Genomic DNA, 22,500 nt, shown 5'->3' with positions numbered 1-22,500 from the left:
ATATATATACATATATATATATATAATATACATATATATATATTATATATATACATATATACATATATTATATATATACTATATATATATATATATATACATATATATATATATATATATATATATTAATATTATATAATAATTATGAAAGCCTGTCACGTAACGTCGACACGCTCGCTTTGTCGTAAGTGTTTATCAAACGAATGAGAAAGGCATCATCTGTGGGGGACAGTTATGGTGCTCATGCATATGTGGCAATATCATTTTCTAAATCCGTTTGTTCCACTTTCACATAATAAGTTTATTCTCTAATATGTTCCTATTTCTTAGTCCCTGCCTCGTGCGTTGCAAAAGCGTTAATTATTATTATTATTATTATTATTATTATTATTATTATTATTATTATTATTATTATTGATGGTTGGGTTTAGGATTGGCGTTGGAAGACCATGTTAAAGTTTTTTCATCAGAGAAAACACACAAGGATGTCATATTTTTGTATTTAAAAAAAAATCAAACGATGATGAACAAATACGTTAATAAAGTAATGAGTTTTGGACGTGTTCCGCCAAACCTACTTTTGTTGCGTATTGCTGTAAATAAAGATAAGGAGTTAGACGTAAGAGATCAAGGAATCTGCACCGACTGTCTGTGGAAATCTTGAGCAGCGACGTAGAATAGCTGCTATTCTTTATCAAAGTTCCAGAGTAGCTGGAAGTTCTAGAGACCAGCTACTCTGTAGGTAGAGCCCTTCGACTACGAGGGGAGGAGCCGTAACCCGTGTATAGCTGTGGCTATTCGGAACGGACTCCCTTAGAGTACTCACCTTTGCTATAGATATTTTCTTTCCGCTGGGAGGAACCCGCCTCTGCCAGAGCTCCTCCCACATTGCGATCTCACCAAAGAAAACTCAGTATTTGAGGGCAACTCTATAAAACAAGTGAGGCGCTCGCTTGTAAACAGAAAATGGGAATATATGGTACTACGTTTCTCTGTATCTCCTTGGAAGCATAGAGAAATTATATTACAGGACACAGGTCCATGCAGTCGCAGAACAAAATTATACACTGCCTAAAATCTTGAACGTAAAATTCCATTTTCGTGCGTTGGTACGAATCCGTATATAGCGTAATTCGAACGACATCCTTGAACGAATACATTTCGTGTAAGCGCCTTCTTACAAAAAGGGGGTAAAAAGAAAGAAAGAAAAAAAATCCAGTGATACACAACAACGCGCAGGCGCTAAACATAAAAGGAAATTACCGCTGTGATTCCTTGTTTTCAATGGCTTGCGTACAGCTTCTGTTGCGCATTTGGAAACTCGAAAAGATTTACAGACAATGAATGTCGCTTTTTTTGCTCTAAACACAGGATATCGGGTGTTTATCACGTTACGGTGTTGCGTATCGAGAGTCACGGAGCTTTATGGAGAGGAAATCACGGCTGGACGAACGCCTGTCACCCTCTGATTCGTCTGTTGCAAATATAGAATTACTTACCTAAGATGTTAATGTGCATCTATATATATATATATATATAATATATAATATATATATATATATATATATATATATATATATATATTATTATAAGATATAATGCCTTATATTATAATATGTAAATATATATATATATAATATATATATATATATATATATATTATATATATATATATATAAAGAGAGAGAGAGAGATCATCCCCACATTGTGGAAGTTTACTGTGAGTGAGTTTTGTCCTCGATTTAGAAGTTTTATCAATGAACTCGGCAATAACCGTTTTCTTGTACTTATGTAGACCCGCCCCTATAATCTTAAATGGCCCTGGTGTATATATATATATGATATATATATATATATATATATATATATATATATATATATATATCCTATATATAATGAGATCATAACTAAGTATTTTTTGTAATTAGGTGCTTCAACAAAGAGACGTTCCTCCTTCAGCTACTGAATGATGGTTGCATCGCTTTTGCCAAAGACCATCTCACGCGCTTGAATGAGTGTCCATGTGGACATTGCTGTCTTTGCACACTCCACCACTCCAGTCTTTGCACTTTTTTTCTTCCCTGGATTATAACGTAATCTTGTAGAAACCCATCATCTCGATTATCTCCAAATGAACGAGCAACCTCACAAAAAGTTTGATTTTTGTTCACGCATATGCACAGCTGAATACATTATAATGCATACAAAAACTTATATGTTATGTTTTTTTTAATTCGTATTAATGTGGAAACTGAGATAGAGAGTGCAAATGCACTGTATACGTTACGTTGTAACACTGTTCATGAATACAAACATTAACCCCTTTATATGATGTTGTAAAATATGTTAAGTTGATGTGTCTACATCATTCATTAGTTAGAACAATTATTACAATTACTTTGTGACTCCGAACAGAATATACAATATCAAAAGACTGAAAAAAAAATCGCTAAGAAAAGTAATTATCCTATAATTATTTTTTGTTTTGTTTGTTTGTTTTTCTTTTTTAGGCGACAACTGTTCGCTTCGAATTTTTCAACTTGATATTGTTAAATTACAATGAAAAATATCGTATTTACAGGTTTTTTTTAAAAGCAAACAGAACTGTTTATTTATTTTATGGTACCTGGCATGCCTGATCTGCGAAAGCGTAACACTTTAATTATGCTAATGTCATTTACAGGGAGGAGCTGGCTATGAAGATTGGTCTTACGGAAGCTAGAATTCAAGTGTGGTTCCAAAACCGAAGGGCAAAATGGAGAAAACAAGAAAAAGGTAAGATATCAAATAATAACACCTTTTTGTTTGCTTCCTTTCATATTTAACTAGTGAATTGAAATAATCCGCCATGATGAAAACTGATCAAGATATTTTTTCTGTAGTTGTCTTCAACGTTTGTAAATCTTTTTTTCCGCTTTGATACTTTCTTAGATTGGGTAGATTTTGCTGGACGCTATAGTTGGACGTAGCTCGGTTCACTTTATGAGATAAACTTCGTTCCCTGAAGAAAAAAAATTTAAAAAAAAGAAAATGTGGTTGGCAAAGTCAGACAAAAAAACGGGGACGGGGCCGGTGGAGATCTAATATCACTCCTTTTTCTTCGTATTTTTTTTATAAAATGTCCTGACCTAGCAAACGCCTTCTTTTCAAAATACCACTTTTAACAATCTTTAAAAAGACACATCTTTCAGTAGACCCCTTCGTTGCCACAAAATATCTTGAAGCCAGTTTCCAGAACTTTTGAATATTTTACCTCTAGTACCGTTATAAAATTTGTAACGTTATTGAAATAAAGATGTTATTAATCCAAAGAAATCAACACCCTGTCAATAATAATAATAATAATAATAATAATAATAATAATAATTAATAATAATAATAATAATATTAATAATAATAAAACTTCAGATTCCATAAACAGGGCATTTTGGATACTAATAGCTGACACAAGTAGTGTTAAAAAGGGGAAAATGAAAAAAAGTAAAACCCATTCCCCCCCCCCAAACACTTTACTTGTGTCCATATATATTTTTGGTCTGGCTATAAAAGTAGCTATTAGTATCCATAATGCTCGGTTTATAGAATCTGAAGTCTTTCATTATTATTATTATTATTATTATTATTATTATTATTATTATTTATTATTATTATTCTGGAACAGAACCTTCTTTCAAACAAGTTTTATTAAAATAATGGCAGAATTCACAGAATTGATTTTGTACAAATATTCTTTTCAATTCTTCCTTATGATTTTCCTTTCTGGCACGCTGGTATTATAAAGCAGCTGTCCAATGTTCATCGTGCTGTAGGTCGTCACGGAAATTTCGGGCGGGCTGGTGTTAACAAAAGCAAAACTGGTTATCAGGGGGACAGGCTGGGGTCGTCAACAGGTATACAGGTGGTCGTAGGTCGGGAACATGGCCGTAGTCGTCAGGGGTCTATCCGGTATTTCTTGTTATTTCTTCTTTTCTGGTTTTCAAGGCGTCTACATGTTTCGGCCACCTCGTTTGGCCATCTTCGGGACGGGATCGCTGAGTGCAATGGTCTGTATCAGATGTATTCACGCTATTTATTGCATTCGGTTGGCTTGAAGAAACAGGTACCTCACTTTTCATTGGGCAATACCTGTGACGTCACGAGCGATGTCATCAGGGGGCCCGTTGCTGGTTGGCTGTCCTCTTCGTGGGCGAGCCTCATCCTTATTGGTGATGGTGGAGGTCCCCTCGAAGGGCGTGCTACCAGGTCGTCCTCAGGGCGAGAGCTTGAGCTGCGATCACCCTCAGGGTTACTAGGGACGTCCTCAGGATGAGAGCTAATGCTTCTATCATCCTCAGGATCCCTCTGGGTGCGATGGTCGTTGTGGGGCGGTGTCTGCTGCTCTCCTGACGGCGGTGGGGAAGGGAGGAGGAAGGTCTCCTGTGTGATGTTCAAACTGGGCTTTCTCCCTCCCGATGTGCAGCGCTTCTAAGATTCGCAAACGACGTAGATCGGGTGCCTGGTCGATAACCTCGAAGTTACCGACGATGTCGCTGCGTCGGATTCTTTTATTATGGGCAGTCCTTGCATGATTAATACCGCTCCTTCCTGCGCGTGACAGGAGATCCTCTTGGAGAGGCGCATTGACGTCATCCCGATGTAAGTTCCGAGCATCCTCGATTGGGGCACGTGTATCTGTAAATGACGTTCGTCCTCTTCAAGGGATCCTGCAACGGTGCGGGGTTATTTTTCATAATAAGACTGCATGTTTTTTTACTTGTAATAAAATATGATCAAGTTGATCTGCTTGTTGTTGTCGGTCGGGGAAACGTGATTCCTGATTATTTCCCGTAGGGCTCGCTCGTCTTCTTTATACCGCCGATGGAAGGTGCCCTTGTAGAAAAAATTAATTTTCTGCTGGGGGTCTGGGCGGGGTTCCTGTAGGTACCATTCTTCCATGCTCTTCCTGAAGACGTTCTGGATGCTTCGGTTGGTGTGTCCGTTGTTTACTAGGACCTGGGCTGCACGTTCCATCTCCTTATGGGTGTCTGCCCATGTTGAACAATGGGAAGAGCTCTCCTGACGTAGGCGCTGATGGTGGTGTCCTTATAGCGTTCAGGGCATTCACTCTCGCCGTTCAGACACATTCCCAGGTTCGTGGGCTTCGTGTAAACCCGTGTAGCGAACGCACCCTCCTTCTGTTCAACCAGGACGTCCAGGAAGGGAAGACGGCCATCACGGCTATATTCGATGGTAAATCGTAAACGGCTGTTGGTGTGGAAGGCTTGACGTATTTCCTCGATCTCCTCCCTCGTTCCTGCTTGGATGAAAGTGTCATCTATATATCTTACGTATATAGATGGCTTCCTAATGCTCCTAAAGACACGCTCCTCCACCATGCCCATGTAAAAGTTCGCAAACAGGACCCCGAGGGGGGATCCCATCGCTACACCATCGATTTGTAAGTACATATGGCCATGGTGGTTAATGAAGGGAGCCTTCTTGGTGCATATTTCCAGCAGAGAGCGAAGGGCGTGTTCGGGGATATTCAGCGGGTCGGTGGATGGGTCTCTGTAGACACGTTCAAGGATCATTTCTATGGTTTCATCTACAGGAACGTTAGTAAACAGCGACTCTACATCCATCGATGCAATACTGCCTCGCCCCCGTCCCCTTAATAAAAGGATGGAGATAGAATATCTTACGGAGACGATAATGAAACAAGAAAGCCTTGGGAATGTACACACCACCGACGCCCTTCAACCTCTCCTCTTAGCAGAAGCCCTTACAGACCGAGGAACTTATAAAAGTGACATCGTCGATCGCCGTCTGCGGGATGCTGCTAAAAGCTTGAGAGAAAACGAAGACATCACCGTCAGGAGAGCCGACAAGACCGCAGCCCTAGTACTTATCAAGACTACCGAATATAGACAAAAAATCGACGAGATCCTCGCCGATACCACTAAGTTTCGACGTATTACTAAGAACCCCGTAGACGACATTAAACGCGAAGCCAATAGAATCATAGAAACTGTCAACGCAGCCACTAACGCCTTACACCTCTCTAGTATTTCTGGAGATTACAACCTCGGGTACATCTACGGTAATGTGAAAACTCATAAACATGGAAACCCTTTAAGACCTATCATTAGCCAAATACCAGCACCCACATACCACCTTGCTAAACAACTAAATACTATTCTCACCCCCTACATCCCCAGCACACATAGTTTGAAGTCGTCTGCGGAGTTTCTGCAAGCCTTAAGATCCGCGCCCCCTGGAGGCAGTATTGCATCGATGGATGTAGAGTCGCTGTTTACTAACGTTCCTGTTAGATGAAACCATAGAAATGATCCTTGAACGTGTCTCACATAGACCCCCATCCACCGACCCAAAAGCTGAATATCCCCAAAACCGACACGCCCTTCGCTCTCTGCTGGAAATATGCACCAAGAAGGCTCCCTTCATTAACCACCATGGCCATATGTACTTACAAATCGATGGTGTAGCGATGGGATCCCCCTCGGGGTCCTGTTTGCGAACTTTTACATGGGCATGGTGGAGGAGGCGTGTCTTTAGGAGCATTAGGAAGCCATCTATATACGTAAGAATATATAGAATGACTTTCATCCAAGCAGGAACGAGGAGGAGATCGAGGAAATACGTCAAGCCTTCCACACCAACAGCCGTTTACGATTTACCATCGAATATAGCCGTGATGGCCGTCTTCCCTTCCTGGACGTCCTGGTTGAACAGAAGGAGGGTGCGTTCGCTACACGGGTTTACACGAACGCCCACGAACCTGGGAATGTGTCTGAACGGCGAGAGTGAATGCCCTGAAACGCTATAAGGACACCACCATCAGCGCCTACGTCAGGAGAGCTCTTTCCCATTGTTCAACATGGGCAGACACCCATAAGGAGATGGAACGTGCAGCCCAGGTCCTAGTAAACAACGGACACACCAACCGAAGCATCCAGAACGTCTTCAGGAAGAGCATGGAAGAATGGTACCTACAGGAACCCCCCCCCCGCCCAGACCCCCAGCAGAAAAATTAATTTTTTCTACAAGGGCACCTTCCATCGGCTGGTATAAAAGAAGACGAGCGAGCCCTACGGGAAATAATCAGGAATCACGTTTCCCCGACCGACAACAAAACAAGCAGATCAACTTGATCATATTTTATACAAGTAAAAAAAACATGCAGTCTTATATGAAAAATAACCCCGCGACCGTTGCAGGATCCCTTGAAGAGGACGAACGTCATTTACAGATACACGTGCCCAATCGAGGATGCCTCGGAACTTACATCGGGATGACGTCAATGCGCCTCTCCAAGAGGATCTCCTGTCACGCGCAGGAAGGAGCGGTATTTAATCATGCAAGGACTGCCATAATAAAAGAAATCCGACGCAGCGACATCGTCGGTAACTTCGAGGTTATCGACCAGGCACCCGATCTACGTCTCGTTTGCGAATCTTAGAAGCGCTGCACATCGGGAGGGAGAAGCCCCACCCAGTTTGAACATCACACAGGAGACCTTCCTCCTTCCCCACCGCCGTCAGGAGAGCAGCAGACACCGCCCCACACGACCATCGCACCAGAGGGATCCTGAGGAGGATAGAAGCATTAGCTCTCATCCTGATGACGTCCCTAGTAACCCTGAGGGTGATCGCAGCTCAAGCTCTCGCCCTGAGGACGACCTGGTAGCACGCCCTTCGAGGGGACCTCCACCATCACCAATAAGGATGAGGCTCCGCCCACGAAGAGGACAGCCAACCAGCAACGGGCCCCCTGATGACATCGCTCGTGACGTCACAGGTATTGCCCAAATGAAAAGTGAGGTACCTGTTTCTTCAAGCCAACCGAATGCAATAAATAGCGTGAATACATCTGATACAGACCATTGCACTCAGCGATCCCGTCCCGAAGATGCCAAACGAGGTGGCCGAAACATGTAGACGCCTTGAAAACCAGAAAAGAAGAAATAACAAGAAAATACCGGATAGACCCCTGACGACTACGGCCTGTTCCCGACCTACGAAAACCCACCTGTATACTGTTGACGACCCCAGCCTGTCCCTGATAACCAGTTTTTTGCTTTTGTTAACACCAGCCCGCGCCCGAAATTTCCGTTGACGACCTACAGCACGATGAACATTGGACAGCTGCTTTATAATACCAGCGTGCCAGAAAGGAAATCATAAGGAGAATTGAAAGAATATTTGTACAAAATCAATTCTGTGAATTCTGCCATTATTTTTAACTAAAACTTATTATTATTATTATTATTATTATTATTATTATTATTATTATTATTATTATTATTATTATTATTATTGACAGAGTATTGGATTCCTTTGGATTAATAACATCTTTATTTTTGTAACGTTACAAATTCTGTTGATTCACTCTCAAACAGCTGTTGTGCAGATGTTATGAAGATGTTTGTTGAACATGCATTTAAACTTTACATTATTAAGATCTGTATGCTGGACTTCTTAATTCAATGGTTATTATAAATTTCCAAGTAGTCTTTGCAGATATTTAGTCAATACTGCTTCTAGTTTTCCTAATGTTAGGACAGTTATCACACTTGCATTCTTAAAGGTTACTTTAACATAAGGCTAAAGAACTTTACTACGTTACCGTCATGTGATTGATGATAATGTTAATCATTTCAGGACTGAACAGTTCCAGCGGCAGCCTGGCTGCCTCTTCCCAGTACTCGTCCTTAGCTAGTAAACTGGCGGCCTTCCCCGGATACGGCCGCCCTCCAAATGCCAAGCCTCAGATGGACCAGAGGTATCCTTCCCTCCTGTACTCCCACGCCGCCTCATCCTCCTCCGTGTCCTCGACTCCCTCTCCGTCGCCGTCGCCATCTTCTTCGACTTCGTCTGCAGCAGCTGCTGCCGCTGCCCAGTCCGTTTTCCAGCCGCTCCTGCCCCTCGTGCGAGATCCCAGGTCAGCTGCCGCTTACAGGTCCGTTGCTGTCACGAGAACTTTCAGATCCTGCGTGTAGGATATTCATTCCCTTAAAAGTCTTGATTTGGTCAAAGTAAAACTTTCGACGTTAAATTTTTTTTCCTTTAACTCTGTGACGTCAAGTATAGTTTGTGGGCTGTTCTCTTTTAACAGTTAACATTGTAAACATCTGGAGTCTTTAAGTAAGACGCTACTCTGTAAATTCAGCGAGGAAAGAGTAATTGGTCATCTGTTTAGCTTTTTTGCAAATTCAACTGACATAACTAATTTAAGCAATCTGTCAGTCTGAAGGCAGTCTCTCTTAATGTACGTTTGCACACGTATTACATACACCATATGTGTGTGCGGGCGTGTGTGTGTGTTAGTGCGCGTGCGCGCGTGAAATATTCACATTGTCCTTTCAAACCAGTTAGAAGTTGGAGTGGTGGCTGATAAAAAAGGAATTAAGTTAAGGACAAGAAATAGTTGGGCTTGTGGGAGTTGCAATTGCAGGGTATTTCCCGTTGTGTCTGAGTGTATTGGCAAATAAAAAGTGCAAATGTTTTAGTTCAAGAGGAGAAAAAGCAGTGTCAGATGAGTGTATATGGGCCAGGAATGGAAAAAAAAATTTCTGTTTGGCTCTGCCTCTGTGCCAAGCTGGATTTAAAGGAAGAGGAAGGCTGTTATGATTCATGGTTTAGATGCAAAAGCCACGATAGATTAAGGGACGGTGTAGTTAGTCAAAATGAGATGTGATAGGTTCTTGTGGGAATGTGTTTTGAATATTGACAAATTCACCTTGGTGAGGGAAAATGACAAGGAAGTTTCTTAGGTTTTGCATTAGGCCACATAACTTCAAACCAATGAGCGCATCATGACACGTGTCAACAAAGATGTCGTTGTTGATTGCTTACTGATTTCTGCTGGATGACAGTCAGCTGTGACGGTTCAATATTGCTACATTACTGATATAATTCGTCAAATCATTGCAGCTCCTTTTAGACTGATAATAATACAATCATTTCTCTCCCTCAGGTATCCACTATTTGGACCTCTCAGCAGCCCACTTTTGTACCCACCATCCTTCCACGCCCTTCTTGCGCAACTCTCTGCTCATCATAAGCCAGAGGGATCCACAGATGGACTCCACCAAAGGCCTGAATCCCCCCGTGATGGTTCCCACCAACCCAGTGATTCTAACGGGATGTCTAAATCGGAAACTAAAGAAACTGATTTCAACAGGATTCCCATACCAGGCTACAGGAAGTCACCCGAGGGAGATCCTAGAGGAGAAAGTGATGACGCCGAAGAAGTCCAGGATATGAGGAGCAATGCCAGTGACGTTTCTCGTAGGAGCCCAGAGCAAGTTGCAAAACCTCCCCAGATGGCAAGTCCTAAGCAAGACGAAACTTCTCACCCTCTGGATATCAAATCCATTGCGACGCTCAGGGCTCTCGAACAGTGCCGGACACTAGATCTGCAGGCATTGGAAGACTACAGGAAAGCCCTCGAAATACGAACCCTTGAAGTCCGCGCTGCCCAGTTTTCAGCCCAGGCTCATGCCGAGGCCTCTCAGTCTGGAAGGTCCACTCCCTCTCCAGGTCCAGCTCCCTCCACCAACACTCCACCAGAATCTCCGGCCTTTAACGAGGAGGGCGCCTGTAACAAGCGCCCAGAGTATAATATTGATGCCTTACTTAAGAAAGAGGCATGAAATGCCATTTCTTCCGGATCTTATAAACTACCTCTAATGCCTCGCAACGAGGAATATGTTTGGTTTAACACTGGTATACGTTAGAATAAAATTTAAGAAAAAAAAAACTAACCATTTTTCAAAGCAGGGAAACGGGAAAGCATTTCTCAGAAGATACTTAAGTTACAGAAAAAAAAATCTTATATCTTTGTGAAAGTATAAACGTAGTCTTTTATGCTAAGGGTAAGTGTTAGAGGTGATACTCAGTATTATTTTTGTTGTAATTATTAACCAAAGGGATTGTGTTGTAATTTGTCAGTATAACGTTTGCTGTGCCTTGGAATAGGAACAAATATTTTTTGTTTAATTATTATTACAAATCAAACTTAGACTTTCGTGACCTCACTATCCTCATTCTTTACCTGCAGCACTTCGGGTTTTTTCTTATTTATAGGAATATTCTGAGGTTTCTTGCTTGTGAAATGTAGCCTTAAAAGTTGATTCGACTTCAAAGGCAACGTAACTCGCGACAATTGAAGTAGAAATCATTTTTAGTTGTGCATTTCCCAATCCTCATTAGTTGTAGTTCAGTCATGGATTAGTCCACAGTCTGTGAAATACGTGTAGCTGCCTTAAGATAAAAAAAGCTGTCATCGGCAGTAAACATTTGTTACATATAAAACTAAGAGAGCAGATATTTTAGCGGTAAAGAAAATTTTAGAGCTTAAAGAACCGTTTGAGAGTGATAGTAAACTACTTAATCAGAATTCGTAAGAGGCGTTTAATTTTGCTGCATGGTGAACTTTCCAGTGGAAAGGGAGCAGTTAGGTGAGCTTGTTATGTTGATATTATAGTTTTTATTCTCTCTCCGAAATAATCCTCTGTTGTTAATCGTATGTGTGAGTGTGAGTGTATACGTATGTTATCGTTTGGATGCTCTACGTTAAGGTGATACCATTCTTTGTCCAAAGATGAAGTTTTAGCATCTGTTGACCAAATATGTATGCTTTAAGTTTCTTGTTGATATTGTTGCATCGATTGATATATTTAATTAACCATTACATAAGTGTGCTTCCAGTAGTCATATTTTATGGATTGATGTTGCCAACTGTTTGTTTGTTTGTTTTTTAACTAAGAGTATTTTGTTTATATTTATTCACACAGCTTAGTGTGGTTAATTAAGATTTCGTTTCCAACAACATTATAGTGTTGTTACGGACCGATCTTCCTTTGGGTTACTTCAGAGTTAAAAAGTGAAGGACGATATTAAGTATCCAGTGTTTTATTATGCTTTTATGTTGTCATGTTGACTCAGGTAATGTCTCTGGATTAACAGAATTGACTTGATACACTTGACATTTCCATGTGAAGTATACAAAATTTCATCGTTTTTGTTTAAGAAGTGTATGCTGGAAACCCTCGGATTAGGTTTTTAGTTAACCTGAGTATTGAAATTAGTGTTTTGATTTGTGTGACACTCAGAGATCCACAATAAGGGACTCTGAACTGGACCCTGACCACATTTAACATGGTCGCGTATTTGGCAAAACTGTAATTTAGTCAGTAAGGCATAAATGTAGACGTAGCGTAGAGTAGTGAGACAGCCCGAGAGATGCAAGTAACCAGGTATGTCTTTTCTTATCAACTTGCAATTAAGTTATTACAGTTAAATTGTTTTTAAAGGAATGTAGATTAAAGTCTTCTCACTGAAAATGCCTAGTGCCGTAGGAGCGATACTGTAAATATAACCTTAATAAAGTAATTATTAATTATGAAAGAAATTATTGCCTACGTGAGTAGAGGCCTGGAAATATTAGCTGGGAGAGGTGCAATTATAGTGATTAGTGACAGGTAGTTTTTAAAGCAAATGAACTTTGTCCTGATTTCTTTATGTTGTCACGCTACTAAATTTCTTTTGTTCTCCTCTCCTGACTCCTTCTTCATTATTCTCTGAAGTCGCTCACAATTCCAGCCGTAAAGATTTAACTCGAGCATCTCCATTTAAAAGACTATGTCATTTGAGAATTTTATTTTGAATTCAAATTTCCTCGAAAACATTCAGGTCTCTTATTTCAGGTAAATTTTTTGCTCACAAATACACTTACTGAACAACTCAAAAGAAATCAGGGGTCTGAGACTTCCCTCTCAAGGAGGAAGACTCGGGTTGTGTCTTAGAAAACGTAGACATAAAAGATTTTGAATACAATAAAACCATGAATCTTCAATAAGCAGAGTTTGATTTTGCATTTAAGCAAGTAAGGTCCATCCCACTGGTGACTCTTCGCTATTTCATAGTATATAGAATAATTTAGTATTATCACTATCACTACTGAAATGTATTATTATTCGTAGTTGATTTTGCTCATTTTTTCTGTATATTTGCACCATGAAATGAAGTGAATACGAAGGATGTGTACTTCATTAATAATAGTTTTATGAAATAAAAAAAATCATGTAAATATCATGAAACTTCTTTTCGTTTCATCATAAAATAACTGATTATCATCCCAGACAGAAGGCGTTTTGAAGCCGTACCAAGTATTTTACCTTGAAATTTACCTTGACAGAGGGAATCATTTAAAGCTTCAAAAAATCCCAAGAGGGGTCTGAATGCCTCTTAAGAAGCATATCTGGCACTTTTAGTCCCATTTTATTTTAATTCTAATAATATCACAAAAATCATTCCACTCGAATATGAATGATTTCTTCTCCATGTGTTCCATTTGGTCAGTTTGTCTTAGTAACTTTGTCTACAGATATCATTAAACCTTGACTGGTCATTTGTCCTGATCTTGATGACCTTACTGAAACCACTGGTTCCATGCAACGTAAAAACACCATACAAAAAACAAAAACAAAACAAAAAACTTACTAAAATAGCCATCAGCATTTCGTTCAACTTCGTCTTGAGATTTGGATCAGATTAGCATCTGAAATATCAGGTGCCTGACAAGCTTCAGTAATATCCCATTTGGCTCTAGGTTTCAGCCAGACCCTTTTGCAATTGTTGACACTAAATTAATACTGATTGAGAGATATGTTCATCTCAGTGGCACAAAAAAGGGGAAGTAGCTATATACTTAATGGAGGCAGCATTGAAGTTTCCAGGGATATAGAAAACTACTTACTGGAGGCAGCATTGGAGTCTCCAGGGATATAGATAACTACTTACTAGAGACAGCATTGGAGTCTCCAGGGATATAGATAACTACTTACTAGAGACAGCATTGGAGTCTCCAGGGATATAGATAACTACTTACTGGAGGCAGCATTGAAGTTTCCAGGTCACAGATAACTACTTACTAGAGACAGCATTGAAGTCTCCAGGGATATAGATAACTACTTACTGGAGGCAGCATTGAAGTCTCCAGGGATATAGATAACTACTCACTCACTGGAGGCAGCATTGGAGTCTTCAGGTCACAGATAACTACTTACTGGAGGCAGCATTGAAGTCTCCAGGAATATAGGCAACTACTTACTGGAGGCAGTATTAAAGTCTCCAGGTAACAGATAACTACTTACTGGAGGCAGCATTGAAGTCTCCAGGGATATAGATAACTACTTACTGGAGACAGCATTGAAGTCTCCAGGGATGTAGATAACTACTTACTGGAGGCAGCATTGAGATCTCCAGGAACATAGATAACTACTTACTGGAGACAGAATTGAACTCTCCAGGAACACAGATAACTACTTACTGGAGGCAGCATTCAATTCTCCAGGAACACAGATAACTACTTACTAGAGACAGCATTGAATTCTCAAGGAACTCAGATAACTACTTACTTTAGGCAGCACTGAATTCTCCAGGAATATGGATAAGTAATACTGGAGGCAGCATTGAAGTCTCCAGGAATATGGATAACTACTTACTGGAGGCAGCACTGAAGTCTCCAGGAACATGATAACTACTTACTGGAGGCAGCATTGAATTCTCCAGGAACAAAGATAACTACTTACTGGAGACAGCAATGAATTCTCCAGGAATATGAATAAGTAAAACTGGAGGCAGCATTGAAGTCTCCAGGAATATGAATAACTACTTACTGGAGGCAGCATTGAAGTCTCCAGGAACATAGATAACTACTTAGTGAAGGCAGCATTTAATTCTCCAAGAACATAGGTAACTTCTTACTGGAGGCAGCATTGAATTCTGCAGGAACACAGATAACTACTTACTGGAGGCAGCATTGAATTCTCCAGGAACACAGATAACTACATACTGGAGACAGCATTGAAATCTTCATGAATATGAATAAGTACTTACTGGAGAAAGCATTGAATTCTCCAGGAATATAGATAAGTACTTACTGGAGGCAGCATTGAAGTCTCCAGGAATATGGATAACTACTTATTGGAGGCAGCATTGAAGTCTCCAGGTCACAGATAACTACTTGCTGGAGGCAGCATTTAAGTCACCATGTCACAGATAACTACTTACTGGAGGCAGGCATTGAAGTCTCCAGGGTTATAGATAACTACTTACTGGATGCAACATTGGAGTCTCCAGGTCACAGATAACTACTTAATGGAAGCAGCATTGGAGTCTCCATGGATATAGATAACTACTTACTGTAGGCAGCATTGGAGTCTCCAGGTCACAGATAACTACTTAGTGGAGACAGCATTGAAGTCTCCAGGGATATAGATACCTACTTTCTGGAGGTAGCATCGGAGTCTCCAGGGATATAGTTAACTACTTACTGGAGGCAGCATTGAAGTCTCCAGGGATGTAGATAACTAATTAGTGGAGGCAGCATTGGAGTCTCCAGGTCACAGTTAACTACTTACTGGAGGCAGCATTGGAGTCTCCAGGTCACAGTAGCAGCATTGAAGTCTCCAGGGATGTAGATAACTACTTAGTGGAGGCAGCATTGGAGTCTCCAGGTCACAGATAACTACTTACTGGAGGCAGCATTGGAGTCTCCAGGTCACAGTTAACTACTTACTGGAGGCAGCATTGGAGTCTCCAGGTCACAGTGGCAGCATTGAAGTCTCCAGGGATGTAGATAACTACTTACTGGAGGCAGCATTGAAGTCTCCAGGTCACAGATAACTACTTACTGGAGGCAGCATTGAAGTCTCCAGGTCACAGATAACTACTTAGTGGAGGCAGCATTGAAGTGTCCAGGGATGTAGATAACTACTTACTGGAAGCAGCATTGGAGTCTCCAGGTCCCAGTTAACTACTTATTGGAGGCAGCATTGGAGTCTCCAGGTCACAGATAACTACTTACTGGAGGCAGCATTGGAGTCTCCAGGTCACAGATAACTACTTACTGGAGGCAGCATTGAAGTCTCCAGGGATGTAGATAACTACTTGGTGGAGTCAGCATTGAAGTCTCCAGGTCACAGTTAACTACTTACTGGAGGCAGCATTGAAGTCTCCAGGTCACAGATAACTACTTAGTGGAGGCCGCATTGAAGTCTCCAGGGATGTAGATAACTACTTGGTGGAGTCAGCATTGAAGTCTCCAGGTCTGATACTACTTACTGGAGGCAGCATTGAAGTCTCCAGGGTGAGATAACTACTTGGTGGAGCAGCATTAGTCTCAGGTACAGATAACTACTTACGTGGAGGCAGCATTGAAGTCTCCGGGATGTAGATAACTACTTAGGTGGAGCAGCATTGAAGTCTCCAGGGTCCCATTAACTACTTACTGGAGGCAGCATTGGAGTCTCCGGCAGGTCACAGATTAACTACTTACTTGGAGGCAGCATTGAAGTCTCCAGGGATGTAGATAACACTTGGTGAGTCAGCATTGAAGTCTCCAGGTCACAGTTAACTACTTACTGGAGGCAGCATTGAAGTCTCCAGGTCACAGATAACTACTTACTGGAGGCAGCATTGAAGTCTCCAGGGATGTAGATAACTACTTGGTGGAGTCAGCATTGAAGTCTCCAGGTCACAGTTAACTACTTACTGGAGGCAGCATTGGGAAGTCTCCAGGTCACAGATAACTACTTAGTGGAGCAGCATTGAAGTCTCCAGGTGTCATAACTACTTACTGGAAGGCAGCATTGGAGTCTCCAGTCCAGTAACTACTTATGGATCAGCATTGAGTCTCCAGGTCACAGATAACTACTTACTGGAGGCAGCATTGAGTCCTCCAGGGGTGTAGATAACTACTTACTGGAGGCAGCGGAGTACCAAGGATGTAGATAACTCTACTAGTGCAGCATTGAAGTCTCCAGGTCACGTACTACTACTGGAGGCAGCATTGAAGTTTCCAGGGGTGTAGATAACTACTTAGTGGAGGCAGCATTGAAGTCTCCAGGTCACAGTTAACTACTTACTGGAGGCAGCATTGAAGTCTCCAGGGATGTAGATAACTACTTACTGGAAGCAGCATTGGAGTCTCCAGGTCACAGTTAACTACTTACTGGAGACAGCATTGAAGTCTCCAGGGATGTAGATAACTACTTAGTGGAGGCAGCATTGGAAGTCTCCAGGTCACGTGTAGATTAACTACTTAGTGGCAGGCAGCATTGGAGATCTCCAGTCACATTGGAGTGGCAGCATTGAAGTCTCCAGGGATGTAGATAACTACTTAGTGGAGGCAGCATTGAAGTCTCCAGGGATGTAGATAACTACTTAGTGGAGGTAGCATTGAAGTCTCCAGTTCACAGATAACTACTTACTGGAGGCAGCATTGAAGTTTCCAGGGATGTAGTAACTACTTACGTGGGCGCATTGAAGTCAGGTCACAGATAACTCTTACTGGAGGCAGCATTGAAGTTTCCAGGGATGTGATAAACTACTTACTGGAGGCAGCATTGGAAGTCTCCAGGTCACGATAACTACTTACTGGAGGCAGCATTGAAGTCCAGGGATGTAGATAACTACTTATGGAGGCAGCATTGGAGTCTCCATGGTCACAGTTAACTACTTTACTGGAGCAGCATTGAAGTCTCCAGGGATGGTGATAACTACTTAGGTGGAGGCAGCATTGAAGTCTCCAGGTCCACGTTTAACTACGTTACTGGAGGCAGCATTGAAGTCTCCAAGGGATGTAGATTAACTATACTTAATGAGGCAAGCATTGAAGTCTCCAGGTCAAAGTAGTTACTTACTGCAGGCAGCTATTTGAAGTCTCCTGGAACCTTCATGGCTTTTTCTCCAGACGTAGCCTATCTGTGACCTGAACTCCAATCTGTTCCAGTTAGTAGTTATCTACATACGTTTAGACTAATTTTTCTCTCTAGTAAGGTGTTATCCATATTCCTTGAGAAGGGGCAATAGTTAAGGCCTGAAAGTACTTAAGTTTTAGTAAAATACTATATTTCTGCTCACAAGTAAACCATTTATACTGTAATCTTTTGGGTTTCTTTTCTCAATATAAGGAATTTTACGAGAATGGAAATTTGACAAAAAAAAGGACATATAGCTTCAATCAATCTGTATTGTTTGAATCCTATAACAAAGGCTAATACGAAATTATGGTTGTGAAAAGCACTGAACATGACAATTGTGTATTACTACATAGTTTTTGGATAGGTGCTATAAATTCATTTATGAAACCAGCTGATTTTAATAAAAGCTCATAATTATATAATTACAAAAAGCTTGGGTGTTTTACTTTTTAGCAATGATTTTGACCAAGGACCAGCTCAAATGAGGGGAGAAATTTAGCCAATTAAGTTAAATGTAAAGAAATAAAATCAAAACCTGACGAATACTGAAAGCAAAAGCAATTCAATCCAGCTCTTATTTCTATGTATCTACCCATTTAAGGTGCATCTGGTTGCAAGGTCAAATTGCTAATAGTATACATATAGATATTCAGTTTTAAAAGTGAAATACCTTGCAAAGCACTTAATTACATTACACAGGGCTATTCCATTGTAATTCCATTGTCAAGTGGGTCTTTAACAACCGATGAATTCTCGAACTACTACCATATGTCATGAACTCGTATGAACCTCACTATTCTCTACAAATGATCATCGTGGAGTTTACTTTCATAAAAATGAAAATACAATTGATGATTTCTTCTCGATGTTTTGTTAGGTCACATTTGGAGGGAAATTTTAAATATTGAACGAGATATTTGAAATAGTTAGTTTGACTTCGATAACTTTTTTTCACACACTCACTAATATCGCTGTGTCGCCTTCCACGAAGACAGACATATTGGTGAGGGTGTGAAATTGACACTAAATAATGATCTACCATGGACAAAAGTATGATCTCAGCAAATGTCTGCAGCAGCCACACCTGAATGAACAAAGGTTGACGATTATGGTTAGTAAGCACTGAATATGATTTTCACCATTGCTATTTTTATTATACTGTTGTTATACAATTTTTCTATACATTCAACAACTTAATTCATTGGTAATGTTTACTATTATTCTTATATCATTAATATCATTAACACATTGTCTACAGTAGTGATTAGAAGATATGAGCCTTGGCATCCAATAGCTCGACCATTCACATCCGTCGTTACAAGACAAACAGGCTTCATTGCTGTGTTACCAGACCATTTTCATGAAACATAAGGGGATGGGGTAAAGGAACACTTTAAGGCAACTGTATGTAGTACAATACGCTCACAATGGTCCAGTTAGAGAGCTAATAAAGAGGAACGAAGTGATCTTCTGATAGCTTATAAACTTTCTGAAAAACATATCAATGTTATTATAGGTGTGCAACGAATGAAAGTTAAACTTGCCTTGCAAGTGCTGTCCAAAAGTACTTATAAATCTTTTGATCACTTCGACAGCCAATGATATTTGAAGAGAAGGGCTGGAAAATTACAAGCCATTTCATTCGACTTGTTGATAGATAGTTTGATTTGTTTTATTCTCGACTGCCAACAGATAGAAAATCCTCAAGAAATGCTTACGTGACTAAACCTGTAAATGCAAGACAAAATCTTTCAAGATATGAATAGAACCACTAGAGAAATGAAATTTCTCTAGTACTGAAAATGGCAAAATAAAAACTTGGCATAACGTATACTCTAAATTACAGACTAAATCAGGCTGGGTTGGGGTACTTTTTTGGTTGCAAAAGTCAAATGGGAGCATACGATCAGCACCCATCACCAGTTGCATTTAAACATCGTCTCAGAGCCCACCTTTTAGGAAAAGACAGCACACTTGTATGCTCAAAGAGCAACGTTTTAAACTGCAACAGTGAAAATGTAACATCCGCCTCATTTTCCCACGTCTCTGACAAGCAAGACGCATCATTCGAAGAAGAAGGAAATTCCCTTCAGAAAGAACCCAGTATATCAGCAATTTTATTTTGCTTACCCGTATTTAATAAGGATGATCAAAGCGATGACTTCAAAGACCAGGAAGTTGAAGAACAAACATGGGAAAATGCCATATGTTGGCGGGTTCATTGCTCGCAAGTTTCCAGAACTGGAACATTGAGGAGCAAAAGTAACAAAGGAAGATGACACAAAGATTGGTGCCATAAGCTTTAGTGAAGGGAAACTAATGAAACCTAGTGTTTCTTGATCATTTGAAATGTATGGATAGGAGGTTTGATTCTAACCATGTGAGGAAAATGTTTTAACAGCCTTCAAAGGAGCAATAATTAAATTAGCGGATATAATTAGCAGTCACATCCAAATAACTTCAGAAGTCGAAATATTTTGTTCCATACCATAAAGTTTTCAGAAATCGAAATTTGAACACACTCACTAGTAGTTCCAGAAAAGCGGTGCATAGATTGAAAAAGTTAGCGACATAGTTATATATTTGCAAAATGTGATTTTATGGAGATGTTAAATGTGTAATTTAGACATTTTATTATTGTTTAGAATGTTCTTTAGAACTCGCTCATGATTATTTAATATATTAAGATATAGTTTTCATTCTGACTATTATTTTCCTTCGGCAACATAATAGTACTTAATAACGGATAAAAAGAAGAAAGCAAAGGTAGGTTTTCTATTATTTATATGTTATTTGGCGAAAATGTTCTTATGATCTCTCATGATTATTCTTCTTACCATAGTAGAATGAAGAACCTACATCTGACTATTAATTCAATTATCGAATAGCTTAGAGTATTTAGAAAGTAAAGGCAGGATTGCTATAGGTTAAGGGGCCTGACTGCGGTTATTTTGACGTCACGCACCTAGCCGTTTAATCCTGTACCCCAGTTAAAACTGCGCATGACAAGACCTTATGTTCTCTAGACCTTGGTTCAACTAGACCGTTTCACTCGGCACACCGAGCACTGGCTCAATTAAGACTTTTTTTTTCCCCCTTTTTTCTGTATTGCATTTGATAGTTTTCATATTTTATCATTACGTTCAATTTATTGTGAAATAACATTTTGTTTATGTGAATTGGTTCTGCTTTTACGTACATATTATAGTAAAGATTTTACTGCCTCTTCTTCTCTCCTCAACAATACCACGATGCACGACAACTTAAAATCATTCATTCATTATTCCTAAAACTTATAAACGCGACCTCCCTCTACCTCAAGTTAGCTGTGTCTCACCGCAATGACGAATGATTTTGTTAATCATTTGTGCTAAATTTTACTGTGAAAACCTTTGTTCTTTCATTTACTATTTTGTTAATATTGTTCAACTAGACCGTCTCACTCGGCGCACTGGACAATGGCTCAATTAAGACTTTTTAATTGCATTTGATTTTTTCATACTATCATTACGTTAAATTTATTGAGAAATTCGCTTTTCATTTGAATTGTTATTGCCTTTAAATACATACAAAAATAATGTAACACTCTCTTCTCCTTTTCTCCTCAACATATCAACGATCCCTTGTTCAGTCTCAAGTCAGCTGGACGTGACGTCACCGCGGTTACGTACGATTTTATACATCTTTTATGCTAAATGGTATATTGAAAGCTAAATTTTATATTAAATGCTTTATACTCTAATGTATTTTGTCTAATATTATCATTAAACTATATATTGTAAATGAAAAAATAAATTAATAGTTTAAATTGTAAGACCCAGTAGGCCATCGAATACAAGTATAAACTAGATAATCAGTCAGTTCAAAGTACGAGCATTTGTTCGACAAACGATACAAAATTTTCTCGAAACTTTTGTTCGAAAAACGGAAAGTTCGACATATGAAACGTTCGACAAACGAGGTACCACTGTACTTACCTCTGTTATGTATCCAGACACCCCTACCAGTCTCCCAGCTTATGCGGATGGAGAAAAAACTGAATAGCAAAATACACTAACCAGATGTTCACCAGAAAAGGATGGGTTATAGGCTGTTCAAACTAAACGAACCTATTCATCTTTTAGTGTTACACTATCATCCTCCCTGATAAACGAAAACTCAAAATACAGACGAAAGGCGATGAATGTTATAGAAATAAGTAATTATTGGTTTTGGTCATTTTGAAGTTTTTTTATTAAATGGTTTGCAATAAGTCGAGTGTTAATTTGTAGAAATCAAGAAATTTGTAGCCATATTTTGAATTGCAGTGCTGGGAGTAAAATCTAAGGAATATTTACTCCTTTTCTTTCCCAAAATATCAACGTGATTGTGATTGTTTCGAAATATTTCGAAGTCACCTATAATTCATTAATTGTCTTGTCCTTGTATCTGAGATGGTTATCTTAAACTTTTAATCGCATCCATTGTTTATGCTTGTTTGGGAAGGTTACTCTTCTTCCAGGTGTGTCGGATTCTAGGTACTAATCTCTTTATAATCCCTATCTGTCAGTTATATGAATCCTCTTGTTTTGTTTTTTGTCCCATGTATGTCAGTTCTGCTTAGTAAAGGACGTGGAAACGTCGAAAGGTCTCGCAGTTACTCCGTTTATTTTTCCTTCGTGGCATATATCTTTATTTATGGATTTATCACGTTCCTAACTTTCGTGATGCAGTTATACATAATATATATA

The 22,500-nt window shown here is 39.8% G+C and overlaps 2 protein-coding genes across 4 annotated transcripts in view; one reads left to right on the top strand and one right to left on the bottom strand.

The window, feature by feature from the left end:
* LOC135206183 (homeobox protein OTX-like) overlaps positions 1-12,861 on the top strand; it is a 492,545-nt gene extending 479,684 nt beyond the window's left edge. For 2 of the 3 annotated variants that reach the window (XM_064237494.1, XM_064237495.1), the window contains 3 exons: positions 2,684-2,775; positions 8,661-8,958; positions 9,976-12,861. In XM_064237494.1, coding sequence (XP_064093564.1) covers positions 2,684-2,775; positions 8,661-8,958; positions 9,976-10,654 — 1,069 coding nt within the window. In that variant the 3' untranslated portion in view covers positions 10,655-12,861. The remainder of the gene's footprint in view (positions 1-2,683; positions 2,776-8,660; positions 8,959-9,975) is intronic. The other variant, XM_064237496.1, reaches the window with a different exon arrangement.
* The window catches only part of LOC135206185 (uncharacterized), a 289,887-nt gene that overhangs the window by 199,444 nt on the left and 67,943 nt on the right, over positions 1-22,500 (bottom strand). The window lies entirely within an intron of this gene.

Source organism: Macrobrachium nipponense, chromosome 29 (genome assembly GCF_015104395.2).
Source record: "Macrobrachium nipponense isolate FS-2020 chromosome 29, ASM1510439v2, whole genome shotgun sequence".
In the NCBI taxonomy this organism is placed as follows: Eukaryota; Metazoa; Arthropoda; class Malacostraca; order Decapoda; family Palaemonidae; genus Macrobrachium; species Macrobrachium nipponense.
The sequence above is the reverse complement of the archived record's forward strand: the minus strand, read 5'-3'. Positions and strand labels throughout refer to the sequence as shown.